This window comes from Scyliorhinus canicula, chromosome 1 (assembly GCF_902713615.1).
Source record: "Scyliorhinus canicula chromosome 1, sScyCan1.1, whole genome shotgun sequence".
NCBI classification, from domain to species: Eukaryota; Metazoa; Chordata; class Chondrichthyes; order Carcharhiniformes; family Scyliorhinidae; genus Scyliorhinus; species Scyliorhinus canicula.
The window spans coordinates 58,353,447-58,370,199 of NC_052146.1; the positions used below are offsets into that span (position 1 = coordinate 58,353,447).

Below are 16,753 nucleotides of genomic sequence, written 5' to 3' on the forward strand. Positions count from 1 at the left end.
CAGTTAATTATGGATAAGGGAGATGAATTGGGCAAGACAAATTGCAAAATTAGGTTAAAATGGTAGCAGATAATTCACAATTCTTAATGAACATATGCTCGCTTGGAGGATAAAAGCTCCACTGGAAGAGTGGCAGCTTTGGAGCGGTTTGGGATTGGACAAAGATTTGTGGACTGCGTAAAGCTACTATTCAAGGAGCCGAGGGCGGGTGTCCGCACAAATAACATCAGCTCGAGATACTTTTCTCTCCACCGTGGGACTAGGCAGGGATGATCGCCCTGCTGTTTGCACTTGCGATTGTGCCATTGGCCATTGCATTAAGAAGTTTGGAGTGTGTCAAATTGGAGGAGCATTGGGGCACAAACTAAATCTAGACAAGTGAGAGTATTTTGTGGTGTCTCGGCCGGGGTTGGGGGCAGGGGTGGGGGGGCTGCCTTTCCGTAGGGCGGGGACTCACTTCAGATACCTGGGGGTGCAGATTGCCCGGGAGTGGGGGAGGGGCTCCGCAGGCACAACATTTCTAGTTTTGTGGGGAGAGTGAAAGCTGATCTGGCAAGGTGGGATGGTCACCCTCTGTCACTGGCGGGTCGGGTACAAGCTTTTAAAATGAAAGTGTTTGCCGCGATTTCTGTTTATTTTCCAATGCCTGCCGAATTTCCTGTCAAAGGCATTTTTCAGAGAAATTGAAGGAATGATTACCTTGTTTATATGGGGACGGAAGGTGGCCAGAGTTAGAAAGGTGCTGCTACAGAGGGGAAGGCAGGCAGGGGGTTTGGGTCTTCCGAACCAGATGTATTATTACTGGGCGGCGAATGTGGAGAAGGTGCGGAGCTGGGTCAGAGGGATTGATTCCCAGTGGGTCAGAATGGAGAAGAGTTTGTGCAGTGGGTCGGGATTAAAGGCACGAGCAGCAGCGCCGCTCTTGATGACCCCAGGGAAATCTTCAGGGAGTCCGGTAATAATACCTTCATTGAGAATTTGGAGGCAGTTTCGCCAACACTTCCGGTTGGGGGCAGGGTCAAGGGAAATGCTGATTCGGGGAACGACAGATTTGAGCCAGGGAAAGTGGGATGGAAATTTTCGGAAATGGGAGAAGGGGATTAAGACACTAAAAAATTTGTTTCTTGGGGATCGGTTTGCAGGATTGAAGGAGCTGGAAGCGAAGTATGGGCTGGAGCAGGGGGAAATGTTTAGATACATGCAGGTTCGAGATTTTGCCGGAAAGGAGATACAGAGCTTCCCGGTGGAGCCGGCCTCCACATTGCTGGAGGAGGTGCTGCCGACAGGGGGACTGGAGAAGGGGGCAGTGTCGGCAGTTTACGGAGCTATTTTGGAAGAGGAGAAGGCACCATTGGTAGGGATCAAAGGAAAGTGGGAGGAAGAGTTGGGAGAGGATATGGAGGAGGGGTTCTGGTGTCAGGTGCTCCGGAGAGACACCTCCACCTCGTGCGCTAGGTTGGGGCCGACACAGCTGAAGGTGGTATATAGAGCTCACCTCACGAGGGCGAGGATGAGCCAATTCTTTGAAGGGGTAGAAGATGCGTGTGAACGTTGTTGGGGGGGTGGAAATCATGTTCATATGTTTTGGTCCTGTCCAAAGCTGCAGGATTACTGGAAGGAGGATTTTTGGGTAATCTCTAAAGTGGTGCATGTGAAACTGGACCCGGGCCCTCGGGAGGCCATATTCGGGGTGTCGGACCAGCCGGGGTTGGAAACGGGTGCGGATGTTGTAGCCTTCACCTCGTTGATCACCCAGAAGGCGGATCCTGATGTGATGGAGAGCAACCTCTCCATCCTGTGCCCTGACGTGGCAGATGGACCTGTTGAATTCTTGACTCTTGAGAAGGTTAAGTTTGAACTGAGGGGAAGGATGGAGGGGGTTCTACAATTCATGTGCATTATTCATTCTGCACTTTCAAGAACTGGATAACATCGAACATTAGATGGGGGGGGGGGTTGGGGGAGTTAAGGAAATTCAGTTTGTGTGTGTTAATGGCGACTATGGGTGATTCCGGATTCCTTTTTGTCATTTGTTTATATGAACATGCGGGCTGACGTTTGGTGGGAGGATGGGATTGTTGTTATTGATATGGGGATTGTCATATTCGTTACTGATTATTGTTGGTGGGTGTAAATTTGGGAGAAAATGTGAAAAAGGAGGGGAATAAAAATAGTTTTAAAAAATTTTGAGGGGCAATGCAATATTTAAATGTTTGCTGACAAGACAATACAAACCTAGGGAGGTAAGCAAGCTGTAATGAGGATTTAAAGTGTCTACATAGGTAAACAGATTGGTTAAGCGAATGGGCAACAAGGTAGCAAACGGAATACAATGAGAAGTGGGAAATTATTTCAAGTTGCCACTTTACACTCTTTCTACTAAAATGTATCACTTCACACTTCCCTACATTAAATTGCATCTGCCATGTCATGTCCTCCTATAGTTTATCATCATTCTCATTGCTAATTACATCTCCACAAATTTTTAAATTGTGCCTTATATACCAAATCTCGGTCATTAATATGTACTACTGGGGAACTCTCGAAGAAAATAATTCAACAAGTATTCTGAGGGTCCAAATATACTAATCATATAGAGCTCTACCATCAACTTTATTTGCACCATCTTCAAAAAACTTTAGGACTTTTGATATTGATCAGTAACGTGGTTCTGTTTTCATTGTCATCGAACAAATGTAATTTGTCAGTTTGTCGGACCAGTTGAGAAGTGTATGAGAGCTGATGACTGCATAGATAACTTGTCCAATTTTATGGTGCACACAATCAACTTGTTTCAAACCTTTTTTGACACAGTCCTTATCTAAAAGAATTTCAGGTTTCCAGGAAAAGGGATTGTAAATTTAGGTTACTGGGAAATCAGACTCTGATCTCAGGTTGTTAAGGAAACAGAAGCTGATTTCAGAAGCAGAGCAGTATAGAAGCAGAAGCAGGAGAGGGCGTTTCTGGCACAGCTTTAAAGGAAACCTGAAGGCTGGATTTAGTGATGAGATAAGAGAAGCAAAGTTGCTGTTTCAGTTATTTTTGAAGGGGCGGATGAATCATAGCTAGCCATTTGATGAAAACCATGCCCATGGGACTCGGGTTGGTTAGGAGCATCTATTGGAGGCGAATCAAGTGGTTAAAAATTGCACGTAGATAGAAATTGGGACTTTACTAGTGGAAGAGAAAGTTCTGAAGGACTGAGTAGCTGAATATAAATTCATGAGATCTATCTTTTTGTCTCAGCACTTTAAAGTGTAACTTATAGTTACCACTGAATACAGTTTGACTGTTAGTTTTCAATAATGTTGATTTTGATTTGATTGTTAAGTGAAATCTTGTCCACTGGTTTCTTCTATTTGGGTCATTTGGTTTGGTTCTTTCAGCTTATTGGCCTCCACAGTGATCATAACACAAACATCACCAAGTATCCCCCTTTAGAGAAAGGCATCACTAATAAAACATTTTCACAAAAGATCCATTTCAGCTGAAATTTGAAAAAAAATTATAATTTTATCCTCAATGGTACAATTTATGCCATGCAGTGTTCACTGGTTGCACAAGGGCCTTGTGTGCATTGACTGGTATCACGGGAACCCTCTCCAGGGCCACCAGAGAATATATAGACAAACGGTTGGAGAGACTCTAAGTAGTTACAACTGTCGCCTCCCAGCTGCAGAAGGGTAAGTAGCTTGGGTATCCATGAAGTGACTCTTTTAAGGCTTTAAAGGCCACTGCTCTATGCAGCACTCCACACCTCATGTAATCACTGATGCACAAGAGCCCATCACTGAAGGCACTACCTATACTGAACGACAAAACTGCGTGCCAAAGTAATCCAACAGGTCTGTTCAGTAGAATGAGATCTCCTCCCAAACCAATCCAGACTGGTTTTCATTAGGTTCTTGCCACATTCATACTACCCCATTCTACTATTCCCTAGAAGGGATACATAATTTTTTATGTTATTTCTGTTGTTTCATGAGCTTGCAAACACCTAGGTCAGATTGACATTCTTTTTAAATGAACATACTATGCTTGTTTCCAGGTCTTTGTCTCATTGCTGTACAATGATTTCTTCATCTTTTTAGAGTTTAGGATATGAATCATGAACCAACAAACCCAGTTTTTAATTCACTGTCTGTTAAGTACCTCACTGCTGCATATTTTCAAAATCCTCAAGGTTTCCTGCTAAGAAAGCTATACCAAATCGTAGACAATTCCACCTGATTCTTTCATGGTAAACTTACATTTGGAGCTCCTTAGGAGAGGACTGAAGTTTAAAGTGGAACACAGATTACCATTAATTCCTCATAAATGTAGTCTTCACAAGAAAGTTATTTGTATCATTTTCCTTTCTATCTCTTTTTCAGCCTCATATGGAGCACGTGCAGACAAAAACAACAATACTATGCAAATATGACTTTGCAAACCTTTATTGTTGCCTACATGGTCAAATTCAGGCAACACGGGAGCACAGTGGTTAGCATTGTTGCTTCACAGCACCATGGACCCAAGTTTGATTCCCTGCTTGGGTCACTGTTTGTGCGGAGTCTGCACCCTCTCCCAGTGTCTGCGTGGGTTTCCTCCGGATGCTCTGGTTTCCTCCCACAAGTCCTGAAAGACGTGCTTGATAGGCGAGTTGGACATTCTGAATTTTCCCTCAGTGTACCCGAAAAGGTGACGGAGTGTGGCGATTAGGGGATTTTCACAGTAAACTCATTGCAGTGTTAATGTAAACCTACTTATACTGGAGAAAGGGGTAGTGTCGGTGATTTACAGAGCTATTTTGGAAGAGGAGAAGACACCACAGGAAGGGATCAAAGCAAAGTGGGAGGAAGAGTTGGGAGAGGATATGGAGGAGGGGTTCTGGTGTCAGGTGCTCCGGAGAGTGAATGCCTCCACCTCGTGCGTGAGGTTGGAGCTGATACAGCTGAAGGTGGTATACAGAGCACACCTCACGAGGACGAGCCGATTTTTTGAAGGAGTAGAAGATGCGTGTGAACGTTGCGGGGGGGGGGGGGGGGGGGGGGCGCGCTAATCACGTTCATATGTTTTGGGCCTGCCCAAAGCTAGAGGATTACTGGAAACAGGTTTTTAGGGTAATTTCTGAAGTGGTGCATGTGAAACTGGGCTAGGGCTCCCGAGAGGCTATATTCGGGATGTCGGACCGACCAATGTTGGAAACGGGTGCAGGGGCAGATACTGTAGCCTTCGCCGCGTTGATCGCCCGAAGGAGAATCCTGGTAGGTGGAGAGCAACCTCCCCACCCTGACATATTTGTTACTGATTATTGTTTATTGTTGGTGGGTGTAAATTTGGGAGAAAATGTGAAAAAGGAGAATAAACAATAATCAAAAATAATTTTTTTTAAAATGTAAGCCTACTTGTGATACGAATAAAGATTACATACTAAATTTGTATTTTCCGGTCACCTAGGAATTTTCACTAGAAATTATAGAAGAGTGCAGAATCACTGATTCCATCAGTCTAATGAAGATGTTTGGATATCTCATTAACTGTATCGTATGAAAAGTCCACCTCATACCTTTAGGCTCTTTGGCTGTTGTCGGAGTTCCAGGACATGTTTTCTGTGTAGTTCCCGCTCTCGGCGGGTATTATACTCTGTTTGGTTCTCCAGCTCAGTCTGATGCTGCAAGCGGATTAGATCAATCCTAAGTTTTTGCAACATGTTAAGTTGTCGAAATTCAAGCTCTTGTGTGGACTCATCATGACGAATTAACATGGCATGCTCCATCTCCTTTTGCGTTTGCTTCTTATTCACTTCCTATTAGACAGTCATATTAAATGTTTATATTGTGCATGCATTTGAAGTAATCCAATAAATTCAGCAGCTACGCCATGTTCTTATATTAGGCAATTTTAGTCTAACTTTTAAAAAACACACAAAAATCTCATGTTGGCCCGAGTTCTGGAGAATCTCCTCTGCACCTTTTCAAGGAGCCTCACATTCTTCCGAAGTGTGACCCTGTTGTGGCCTAATCAAAGCTTTATGCAAGTTCAGCACAACGTCCCTGCTTTTGCACTCATTGTCACTAGTGAAGCTCATATGCATTGCTAATTACTTTCTCAATATGCCCTGCCACCATCACAGTTCTGGCACATGAACCCCCAGATGTCTCTGTCCCCTATCCATTCTGCCAAATTCCATTGCTTCTCACCTCTCAATATTAATTCCAACTCCATGTGTCGGCCAACTCTGCCAGCCTATTTCTGGTTGCAGTTCACTGGCATCAACCTCACTGTCCGTCACACCTCCAAGTTTGGAATTGTCAAATTTTGAAATATTACATTGTATTCCAGTATCCAAGTTGGAACTATTTTATTACAGAATCTACTTTTTACCTCATCTGAAAATAAACCATCTATTATGACTCTGTTTTCTGTTGCACCAGACATTTTTTTAATGCAGACTGACACGGACCCTACTAATCCATAAGGTTTAATTGTGTTAACCAGTCTTGTATGTGGTATTTTGACAACATCCACTGTTTTCCCTTCACAAACCTTTTTGTGTTACTTCATCAAAAAATTCAATTAGTCAAGTACAATTGTCCTTGACAAATCCTTGTTGGCTATCCTTAATTAATTTAATCTTTCCAACTGCTGTTCGCAATCCTTAATTAATTTAGTCTTTCCAACTTTGGTGAAATAAAGCAGGTAACAATGGAAAAGCAAACTGAAAAGTAAATATATTTGTATAATTATTTTCTTGAATAAGACTGCTCAGAAATTAGTTTGAGTCGCTGCTTTGGTCTTCAGTTTTATGCTGAACTGTTTTACCTACCAGATGATACATTAGAACCTATGAAACTTGCTGAGGACCAAATACATATTTTATTATTTTGTTATTTACAGACAGGAGGCCATTTGGCCTATTGTGCCCGCATCGACTCCCAAAAGACCTAACCAGCTAGTCTCATTCGCTAGCCCCATCTCCGTAGCCCTCAAAATGAATCAATTTCAAATATGTAACCAGCTCTTTTGAAACCTCCCATGGAATCCACCTCCACCACTTTCCAGGCAGTGCATTCCAAATCCTAACAACTCAGAATAAAGAAGTTTCTCATCAAACTCCTAGCTCTTTGCAGACCATCTTGAAATTATGGCCCTAGTCACTGACGTAGCAACTAGTGGAAACAGAATATCCTTTTTTACCCTGTCAAAATTGTTCAGAATTTTGAACACCTCAATAAGGTCACCTTTTATCTTCTCTGCTCCAAGGAGAACAAGCTCAATTTCTCCAATTTTCCTTGTATCTAAAATTCCTCATTCCTGGTAGCATTCCAGTAAATCTCCTCTGCATTCTCTCTGGGGCTTTAACATCCTTCCTTAAATAAGCTGCCCAGCACTGAGCACAATTCTCCAAATGTGGTCTGACCAATTATTTGTACAGGTGGTAGCATCATTTCCTTGCTTTTATACCCTATGCCTCTATTACCCAAGAGTCCGATAAACCTTAACAGCTGTTTCAACTTGCCTGGCCACCTTCAGTGAATTATGCACTTGAACCCTGAGGTCCCTCTGCTCCTGTACTCCCCTTGAGTTGTATCATTGAGCTTATTCCCATGTTTCTGCTACCAAAATGCATTATCTCATATTTTGCTGCACTGAAATTCATCTGCCAGATGTCTGTTCAGCTGGCCAAATTGTCAATGTCCCCCTGACATCACTCAGCGGCATCCTCACAATTCACTATTCTCTGTAGCTTAGTATCATCTGCAAATTTAGGTATTTTGTCCTCAACACCTCTAGATCATTATCAGAAAAAACAGGGTCCCAACACTGAGCCCGAGGGAATTACACTTTCAACTAGTCTTCAATCTGAGGAATGCCCATTAATAACTACCCTCAATTTCCTATTTCTCAGCCAACTTCTAATCCATGTTGCGTCAAATGCTTTCTGAAAGTCCAAATACACAACATCCACGACACTACCCTCATCCACTGCCCATGTGACCTCGCCAAAGAACTCAATTAAATTTGTCGACAAGACCTACCCTTGACAAAGCCATGCTGACTGTGTAGTATTAACTTATTTATTTCTTGAGTGTATATTTTCATTAACTTTGTATGTTTCTAATGTTACGGATGCCTGATCAACCCTCAACAATGGCCAAGATAGTGAACCAGATGCTTAACGTATTTAAAGTTTTAAGACTGTGAAAAGATTGATTCGTTCCAGAAGTGATAATAAAATAAATAGGGATTTGTTATTTTATAAACAAACTTTATTAAAACAAAAGAAAACAATATTTAAACTTTTACTTCAGCTAACACCAACAAATTACATGCAGTTTCTTAGCCTTAACACAAATTCCCATTAAACCACACCGCACTTGAAATGCAGCTCTTGTTCTACTTACACAAACAGACAACGTCAATACTTGCATTTGCGAAGCACTTTATTTCTGTTAAGGATATTTGTTCAGAATCTTTTTTCCAAGTCTACCTCAGTGGCAACTTTCATGACCTTCCTGGTCGATTCCACAGCCTTCACTGTTACTGTTCAAACAGCATTTCCTTTCTCTCTAAGTTCCGCCCACCCGCTCAAACCTCTCTCCTGAGATGGCCAGGCTTAAATCTCTTTTCGTTATCTTGGCTGATTACCCACTCCTAATTTTACAAAAGAACAGAGCTATGCCATTTATATGCAACTACCAGTCCATTGACAGACAAATAGGTTATCAGACTCTGATAGGCTGACGGCTGGTCCTGAATGACGATAGATCTTGAGTGGATCTTCCTGACTAACCGGGACACCCTGTGCATTCTCACTAACGAGGTTTACGTTTGAATGGGACAAGGTAACTCAGGCTGTAGGCGTATCCCTCTGACCCAACTACTAGCAGTCTTTTCCTTCAGTGTGTTTAACCCCTAAATTGCCTGCTACATCTTGGACCTCATTTCTGGACCCAAGTACCTAATATCTCCCCATCATGACACTAAATTATTTTTGAACACAAATAATTCAGAATAGGCCCGATGACAAAAGATTTAGCCTAATTTGAAAATGAAAATTTCTTATTGTCACAAGTAGGCTTCAAATGAAGTTACTGTGAAAAGCCCCTAGTCGCCACATTCCGGCGCCTGTTCGGGGAGGCTGGTATGGGAACTGAACCGTGCTGCTGGCCTGCCTTGGTCTGCTTTAAAAGTCAGTTCTTTAGCCCTGTGCTAAACCAGCCATTTGTGTTGTATGGCATTCATTTGAATCATCAATGATCCCAACATTAAAATAAAGTGGATGGCATTAAATGAGGAAGATTAGTACAAAAACATTTTGCTTTTTTGGTAATATTTTACCTCACGTAGATGCTCCTGCTCCAGACTGTGTCGTATCATCATCAACTTCCGCTTAAGCTCCCGACAGTTTCGATCATACTGCAATCGTTGACGGCCAAGAAGTTGGGATTCTTCTTCTGCCTGTGTGTGCTGAAGATTTTCCTTATGCCTGGATAATCGCTCTTGCTTTTCCTTCTTCGGTGTACTGTGATCTTCATTCATCTCCTGTACAGATTCAAATATTTGAGTCATTCCTGTGAACCATTTCTGTTGCTTCTGCCAATTTTTTTTATCCAAGCTGACATGGACCCTCCTAATCCATGAGCCTCAATTGTGTTAACCAGTCTTGTATGTGATATTTTGTCAAACACTTAAAATCTATATAGTCAACAACCCATCTTCCTTCATCAACTTTTCCTGTTTCTTCAAGAAATTCAATTAGTCAAGTAAAATTGGCTTTTTACAAATCCTTGCTGGCTATCCTTAATTAATTATTTTTTTCCCCAAATGCCTGTAGTTTGTTTTAAGCTGATTGTTGTTTCTAGAACCTTACACATCACTGATGTTAAATTGATCATCCTGTAATTATTGATCATCCTGTAATTAGTAATTATCCGTAAACACTCACTTTTGTCACTCTCCAATCATGTATCACTGTCCCACAATCTAGGAAAGATTGGAAGATTATGTATGGCAAGCACTTCTGCTATCTTCACCCCTACTTCTCTTAGCAACCTGAGATGCAAGTCACCCGGACCAGGTTACTTAACCACTTTCCCTTCATCAAGCTTTAACAAAGAATCATCCAGTCTCGAAACATTAGCTCCTGTCTCTCGCTACATATGCTGTCAGACCTGCTGAGATTGTCCACTATTTTCAGTTTTTGAACCATTTCACTTATGTTGTCACTTTGAAAGACCACTACTTTAGGACCAAGATTATTAGCTAACTTGTCCAAAACTATTTACTCTCCAGCATTTGCACTCAGCTAATCAGGATCATTACATGGGCTGGCAATCGTCAGTCGAGGCAAGCAGAGCTAATGTTGCAGGTCTGTGACTTTTACATCAGTTCCGATGAACAGTTACAGACCTGCCTGCAATGTTAATATTGTTTCTCTCTTCACAGATGTCGCCAGACCTGTGTTTCGAGCATTTTTTGTTTTTATTTCCGAGTTCCAGCATGTGTAGAATTTTGCTAGTCATTAGAAACGTGAAGTGATTTATCATGAAAATTAATTGACTGATTGTTATTTGCAATTGTAATTGGTGCCATTTGGTCTCCAGATCTTCTGCCATCTCACATCCAATATACTACCAAAAAGCCATTTATATTATAATTTTAAGTGGTGACGAACAACCTGCATCCCAAAGACCTTCCCTCCCAGTTCACACTTGCCTCTTTAATCTTTTCTTTACAAAGTTTGTACTGGCGTTTCTGATTTTCTAGGAAGGTGGTCAGTTCCTTTTTCTGTTGGGCTGTAATTTGCTGCTGGATTTTCTTCTCATCCTGTGCTGCGCCTTTCATCTGAAAAGAACAAAATTAATATTTAGCATGCTGACCAAAAGGCTCGTTTATTCAACCTGATGATAAATGTATACTTTACACATAAGTACTGACCATTGGTTTTCCAGTGCACAGAGAAACAATCTTTGGCCATGTGAAAGCAAACAAAAAATTCAAACCATCAGATTACTCTGAAATTTGGGATCCAATCAGTTAAGCAACACAATCGGATGTGCAAAGAAAGGAGGATGCAATTTCTTCAACATACCATGCAGTGTAGTTACATAGTCATGGATTTTAATGATTGTACACCGAATGAATAGGGCTATTTTAATTTGTTCAGTAACAGGGTCTTAAAATTAACATTTTAATGCTGATTTGACTTGGAGAGGGAGGTCAGGATGAAGCATTAGAAATGAGACACAAGGTGTACACAGAGGACTGGGAGAATCAAACAGCATGTGAATAAGGGACTAAACAGGGGATAATGTGAGGCATACCACAGTGCATATCTGTAAATGCCCAGAACATGATAAATAATGTTGGTGAACTGAAGGCAGAAGTAGACAAATGGAATTATTATAAGGTGCAATATCAGACACCTGGCTCAAACAAGGACTAACGTGCATTTAATATTGCTGGCTATAACGTACTCAGAAAATATATTGAAGGAAACAAGGGACGTACTTGAAATTCAAAAAGAGGATGTATTGAGTTAAAATTGAATAGAGGAACCTTTCCATGGCTGGGTGTAAAACGTAGGCTAGCAAATAATTGGAAGGAGATAGAGAAGCATATTTAATGGAAAACAGCAGAAAGATGCACTAACTATAGAGTTGTGATAATGGGAGAGTCAATTATTCCAATGTAGACTGGAAAAATAATAGTGAAAGAGCAAAGTTGGAAAGAATTCCTGAATTGTGAACGATAAATTTCTTAAACACACTGCTTGCAGTCCAATGATGCAGGAAGCGATGTTGGATCAAGTTTTGGGGAAGTGGGAGAACATTTGGGAAACAGAATCACAATATTAGGTTTAGAGTACGAATGGAAAATGACAAGGGAAAATCAAATGTGATTACATATAGAACTGAAGGAGAATAGGTTTCATCAGGTTGAAAAGGGATCTGGGCCAAGTGATTTAGAATCCAGGTAATACAGTAAACGTGCAATGAGTGACCTTCAAAAGAGGAGGTGGTCTTGGTATAGAGGACACATTCCTACAAGGCGGAAAGAGCATGTAAAGCTACAGTTCCCTGGACAAGTAAAGATAAGCATCATAGAATCCCTACAGTGCAAAAGGAGTCCATGCAGCCACTCAAGTCTGCACCGACCCTCTGATAGAGCACCCTACATAGGCCCACTCCCCCGCCCTCCCTCCATAATCCTGTAAGCCCATCTAACTTTTTGGATACTAACGGGTAATTTAGTATGGCCAATCCACCTAACCTACACAGCATTGGACTGTGGGAGGAAACCCATGAAGACACAAAGAGAACGTGCAAACACTACATAGTCACCCGAGGATGGAATTGAACCCTGAGGCCGGAATTGAACCCGGGTCCCTGGCACTGTGAGGCAGCAGTGCTAACTAATGTGCCACCGAGATTAAAATGAAACCGAAAAAAGAAGCTTACAATAAAGGTCCCATTCATTATTCAATGGAGGACCAAGCTGAATACAAAAACCATACAGAAGGACTGAAATAGGGAGAAGACCAAAGAGACTGAATGCTAATAAATTAGCAGGTAAGCGACCCCAAATATGTTTCGTAAATATAAATATTGAAGGGTAGTCAAAGGAAGAGTGGGTTGATTCACGAAAGAGGAGGATTTTGCTAATGCCATAGTAATGGCGGTTGTAGAGAAATGTGTTAATTTAAAAATAGAACAGGTCTACCAAATCTCAAAGTAGAAAAATTACACGGTATAGACAGGATGCATCTTAAGTGGCAAAGAGAAGCAAGGATGGAAATTGCAGAGGGTGGCTCTGCCCACAATCTTTCAATCTTCCTCATATACCAGGATGATTCCAGAGGACTGGAGGAGTGAAAATGTTACACCCATTCATGGGGAACAAGAAGGCTGTCGATCAAAAGTTCATGATGGGGAAACTTTGAAGCAATGATCAGGCCAAATTTGTCATTTAGAAAAACATAGGTTAATAAATGACGGCGGGGAGGAGCTGAAAACGAAGTGGGAGGGGGAACTGGGGGAACAGATCGAAGACGGGACATGGGCTGATGCCCTGGAGAGGGTAAATTCTTCCTCCTCGTGTGCGCGGCTTAGCCTCATCCAATTCAAGGTGCTGCATAGGGTCCACATGACTGGGATGAGGATGAGTAGGTTCTTTGGGGGTGAAGATAGGTGTGCCAGGTGCTCGGGGAGTCCAGCGAACCATGCCCATATGTTCTGGGCATGCCCGGCATTGGAGGAGTTCTGGAAGGGGTGGCGAGGACGGTGTCAAGGGTGGTGGGATCCAGGGTCAAGCCAGGAAGGGGACTCGCGATCTTTGGGGTTGGGTTAGAGCCGGGAGTGCAGGAGGCGAAAGAGGCCGGTGTGCTGGCCTTTGCGTCCCTAGTAGCCCGGCGAAGGATTTTGCTACAGTGGAAGGACGCGAGGCCCCGAAGCGTGGAGACCTGGATCAATGACATGGCGGGCTTCATTAAGCTTGAGAAGGTTAAATTCGCCCTGAGAGGATCGGTGCAAGGGTTCTTTAAACGGTGGCAACCTTTCTGGCTCAACGATAGGGTACTGGGACAGTAGCAGCAGCAACCCGGGGGGGTAGGGGACGTTGATTATGTTGGCTTATTTTATTTAAATTTGATTTATCTAATTTTAATTTATGGTTAAGTTCTCTTGTTTGGGTGGGTGGGGGGGGGGGGGGGGGGGGGGGGAGTGTGATACATGTGATGTTACGGTATGGGGGGAATTGTGGGTGTTATGGGGCTGTTAGTTGCATATTACTGCTTTTTGCTATACTTGTTGTTATATTTTTATATGTTATATGTTCTGTAAAAAAATTCCAATAAAAATTATTTTTTTAAAAAATGACGGCGGGTAAGAATTTGTTAAAGGCAAAATCGAGTTTGATTAATTTGAGCAACTCTTGGCAAGGGTGCAAAAGGCCAGTGTGGTTGATATTATATGTATGGATTTCAAAGGCATTTCACAAAGTTCAACATAAGAGACTTAACAAAATTGAATCCCATGGGATTAACTGGACAGTGGCTACAAGGATACAAAACTGACTAAAAATTGGGAATAGTGCTGAACATCCCTTACACGCCCCCATTCCCCGTAACCTAACCTGCACATTCCTGGACACTAAGACGCAATTTAGATTGGCCAATCCACCTAACCTGCATATTTTTGCACTGTGGGCAGGAACCAGAGCATCCAAAGGAAACATAGATCCATACAATGAAACTAAGGGAGTTTTCAATTATCTGGACGTTTACATGGCTCCAATCACTTCCTACTCCCCCTCAGTTTTGGATTAGTGATATGGTCTTATATGTTTTCCTCGGCGTTGGGGCTCTGTCGAGGATTCCTTGTGTGGACTCTTCTCATGAAGCTCCCTGTGGAATTTAGTCTGCTGGTAGGATCATTAGCTTCAGCAGGCAAGCCTGGATACTGAACGCTGATCTATTGCTACCATGCGTTTCATTACTGGAACACTACGTCCAACACCACTTCCATGGCTCTCTGTCCTGGCAAACATAATTCCTCCACATATCCACCGACTTGCAACAACCCACAAAATTATAGGAAAAGTTTGCAATGTTCCCCCCTACTTGCCATTCTGTGCTGATATATTCAGCCCACCCAAGGTACAATTCCCATCAAGGAGGCCAATCTGGAGAAACCCTCCCACACAGAACTTCAATGCAAATTCCATCGGGACAAATGATTGAAAATCATTGGACATGACAAACAAGTTCCTGGTCTAAAACCGAAGCGCTGCCTGATTTTAATCTTCCAAGGCAAAAGTGTCCACCTTAACAGGTTCAGGACCGTCCCTGCTTGGCCAACTTCCACAGATGGGACATTAGTGTTATTATGGGCCAGGGTTTAGAAAACTCTGAAGTATATCATGGAGTTAACCTGACACAATTTCTAATAGATTTTGGTTGTGGGGAGCACAAGGGCCACTTTTCAAATGTGATGCAAATGAGACCGTAGGAATCTTTAAACAAAATACAACGTTAATTTTTATAAATCCAGTTGCCACTTCATAAACACCCACATTAACATCTTATCAAATACTAACACTGGTACTATCCCCAAAGAAACTATTCTATAGGTAACCCTCAATCTTTCCCAAGGGGCTGGTTTAGCTCACCAGGCTAAATCGCTGGCTTTTAAAGCAGACCAACATTACGGTTCGATTCCCGTACCAGCCTCCCCGGACAGATGCCGGAATGTGGCGACTAGGGGCTTTTCACAGTAACTTCATTGAAGCCTACTCGTGACAATAAGTGATTTTCATTTCATAAGACAAATACCCTTTTTAAACACAAAGATCAGGTTTAAATTCTCTACTGAGAGCAGTTATCACTTTTAAATTAGCAAGTGATTTGAAGACATTCCTTTGATACAGAGACACCAGAATTACACCTGGTTTCTCTGGATGCAGCTCCCAATCTGCAAAACTAAACCAAACGCACCCTGTAGCTGCCAGCCCAGAGCGAAAGTAAAGCAGACAGACAGCCCAGCTCCACCCACACTCCGACATCACTGCAACTATTTGATAAACACCATTTCTTAAAGGTATATCCGCTACAGCTATTTGATAAACACCCATTTCTTAAAAGTACTCTCAAATGACAGGATCAGCCCCTAATCTGCCTGTGGGAGAGAAAGACTATGTAGCACATCATAGAAGAATTACCAATCCACAGACTCAGCGGAGGCCTATCGACACTAAACAGCACTGGACTGGAAGAAACTGCTTGGCTTAGGGACTTTGAATTCAATAAATAAAAATAAGTTTTCCTCAAAAGCCCTACCATAACTTACCTCTTTTTCCACAAAAATCTGATGTTTCTTTGCCAATTTCTCCAGTTCAATAGATGCATTGTTACATTGAGTCTCTACTTCCTTCTCCAACTTGAGACGATGTTCGTCCATCTCGGCCTTCAACTTATTCTCTAAAGCCATCAGCTGCTTCTGGTGCTGTCTTCGCATCCGTTTGTAGCCCGACATCTGTTCACGTAACTCGTTTTCCTGTTCATGCTCATGGATCTGTCTTGTAACCTAGTATCAAACATAAAATGATAATGGAATGATGAATTACATTTATTAAAAAATAAAGGAAGCATCTGAAAAAAAAAAAAAATATTAGGTTAGGTTACATTATTTAACAGATTCTTTCTTGGAAGGCAGTCACACAGGTTTAGGTAAAACAATAGCTGTCTGTTTCGAAAAACCGTTGAAAAGATATATCACAGTCTGATTAATATCTGTACATCTGGGACAGCCTGAGACATCAGGATGTCCTTGATGCATGACTTATACATGGTCACCATTCCAAAAGGTCATTCATAGCATTTAGCACAGATAAAAGGATCAAGGCCACTCATTAATTTCAAACTATTCTATATCAATGCAGTCCTTTGGAGAATTTGGTTTGATTGATCAACAATCTGAGGGGCAAACAGAAATTAAGTTTGAGAAGGAGCACAATTTTTTTTGCTGTATCCTATTGAGTGTTCTGCATTGTGAACTAATGTTTGCCTGCCTGTGCTCAAGTCGCCTGTATGAAGATAGCAGAACTGTAACTAAATAATTTTGACCAAAGTAGTGATCTACCTCATGATCACATTAAAGGCCATCATAGAAGAAGCATAATTTTTTTCATTTTCAATGTCAAACAACATAAACTAAAGGATGTCCCGACGCGTGGTACATTGGCGAGACCATGCAGACGCTGCGACAACGAA

At 42.0% G+C, this 16,753-nt stretch overlaps 1 protein-coding gene across 6 annotated transcripts in view; it reads right to left on the reverse strand.

Moving 5' to 3' along the window:
• The window catches only part of taok3a (TAO kinase 3a), a 193,133-nt gene that overhangs the window by 18,120 nt on the left and 158,260 nt on the right, over positions 1–16,753 (reverse strand). For all 6 annotated transcript variants that reach the window (XM_038791257.1, XM_038791239.1, XM_038791219.1 and 3 more), the window contains 4 exons: positions 15,831–16,067; positions 10,702–10,830; positions 9,325–9,528; positions 5,549–5,788 (listed from right to left, as the gene is read on the reverse strand). In XM_038791257.1, the coding sequence (XP_038647185.1) occupies positions 5,549–5,788; positions 9,325–9,528; positions 10,702–10,830; positions 15,831–16,067 (810 nt within the window). The remainder of the gene's footprint in view (positions 1–5,548; positions 5,789–9,324; positions 9,529–10,701; positions 10,831–15,830; positions 16,068–16,753) is intronic.